A 1,824-nucleotide genomic window follows, 5' to 3' on the forward strand; every position below is an offset into this window, starting at 1 on the left:
CACGCATATCAGAGAGTAGTACCTGATCGACCAGTTTGCGTTTTCCCTTTTCATCAATCCCTGCCTGCATGAGATCCAGCCCACTCCAGCCACCATTTCCAGTCTCTGTACTAATCAAACTTACAGAAGATGTATACACGTATATATATATGTATATATATATATATATATATATATATATGCAAATGGAGAAGAGAAGATGCATGGGAGAGAGAATATATACCAGCAGAATCCAATGGTAATTCAATTAACTAATTATACCTTTCTATCCATGCGAGAGACAGAGAGACAGAGAGATTTTAAGTTCCTAATTTTTATGGAAGGGTTGATCCAGTAACAAGGATCATAACTCTTGATGATCAATAATCACAGTTATGCTAGAGATAATGCTTTTGAGGATTGGAAAAACAAAAAGAACCAAGAAGGGGAAGCTAGCTATTATACTATACGGCGGTGGTAGAAGGAGTAACAGTAGCAGTAGTAGTAGTTACAGCAGTTGTACTACTAGCAATAACCGCAGCAGCATCCGACCCAGCAGCACCACCGCCACCGCCACCGGAAACGCCACCTTCTCCCACCTCCGCCGCCGCCGCAGCCGACAAACTAGCCGCAGTGACGACCACGGCAGACGTCGGCCTCTTACGCTTCTTCTTCTCGTACGGAATCCCGCGGGCCTTGGCCTGACCTTCCCGGACCTCCCTGAGGTAAATACGGACCGCTCGAGCCCCAAAGGGGTTGGACTCGGGTCGGCCACCGTTCTCCTCGTACGCGGCCCTCAGCCGCCCGATCAGCGCGTCCAGGCTCCCCCACGCCTGCCGCAGCGGGCACGCGCACGGAGCCGGCGGGTTGGGCTCCCCGAAGTACGGGCACCCCCCCACGTGCACCTTCGTCTTCCCGAACTGGTCCAGGTACTTCAGAAATTCGATCACGTGCGCGCCGCTGCACCGCGCCAGCGTCAGCGGCGGCTTGTGGTTCTTCAAGTACTGCAGGAACGTGTTCCAGTCCCTCCTCTTCTGCGACTCATACCGGCTCGGCTGTTGCGCCCCCGCCGCCGATGACCCCTCCCCCGATCCGGATCGTCCTAATCCCGCCGCCGACGGACCCTCGCACCCTATCGGGTCGGACGTGCCCGCTCCTGACGCCGAATCCATTTCTCTCAACTGGATATGTAAGCTTACAAATTAGATTACAGGATGAATTAAAATCGAAAATTTTTGGATCATATGGGAATCGGAAAAAAGGGAGTGGGTTTAATTATTTGGTAGTACACTATTCTGTGGGTGGGAACTGCTATGAATCTTTCACGGGAAAGGGCAATTTTTCTCTGGTTTAGGTGTGGATTCCATGGTGGGTTTTTGCTTTTTTTTGATTTTTTTTTTCTGGGTTCGTGAGAAGCAGTGTTTTCGGCGAAGTAGAAAATAAGAGAGAGAGAGAGAGAGAGAGAGAGAGAGAGAGGGGGCGCAGAGGATGGATGGGACGTAAAAAAGAGATGTATGGATGAATGAATGAATGAATTGAGACTCACAGAGCGAGAGAGTGATGAGAGAGAGAGAGAGAGAGAGAGAGAGAGAGAGAGGAAGGAAGGTCACATGGTGGCCCCCTGGACATGACGTGTTTCCTGTTTATCCCTGGCGGCCCCCTCCACACTCTTACGATTCCGGCATTAGCACGCGCCGTTAATGCGGTCGAGCTGCACGTGCTTCATTTTGAGCTGGGGGCCCCGGCATGGGTTTAAGGGAAGAGACGAGATCGGTGCGTGCTGAGCACTTGCATGGGGGGGCTGTGCTAGAGTTTGAAGTACCACGCCTGGATCCGACGGAAATA

The 1,824-nt window shown here is 51.4% G+C and overlaps 1 protein-coding gene across 1 annotated transcript; it reads right to left on the reverse strand.

Moving 5' to 3' along the window:
* Window positions 1-220: 220 nt before the first annotated feature.
* LOC131148541 (protein LIGHT-DEPENDENT SHORT HYPOCOTYLS 5-like) lies at window positions 221-1,535 on the reverse strand. The gene has a single exon (XM_058098294.1). It carries the CDS (start codon window positions 1,149-1,151, stop codon window positions 444-446), a length of 708 nt encoding a protein of 235 aa, XP_057954277.1. The 5' UTR covers window positions 1,152-1,535; the 3' UTR covers window positions 221-443.
* Between the last annotated feature and the right edge of the window lie 289 nt (window positions 1,536-1,824).

This window comes from Malania oleifera, chromosome 2 (assembly GCF_029873635.1).
Source record: "Malania oleifera isolate guangnan ecotype guangnan chromosome 2, ASM2987363v1, whole genome shotgun sequence".
Lineage (NCBI taxonomy): Eukaryota > Viridiplantae > Streptophyta > Magnoliopsida > Santalales > Ximeniaceae > Malania > Malania oleifera.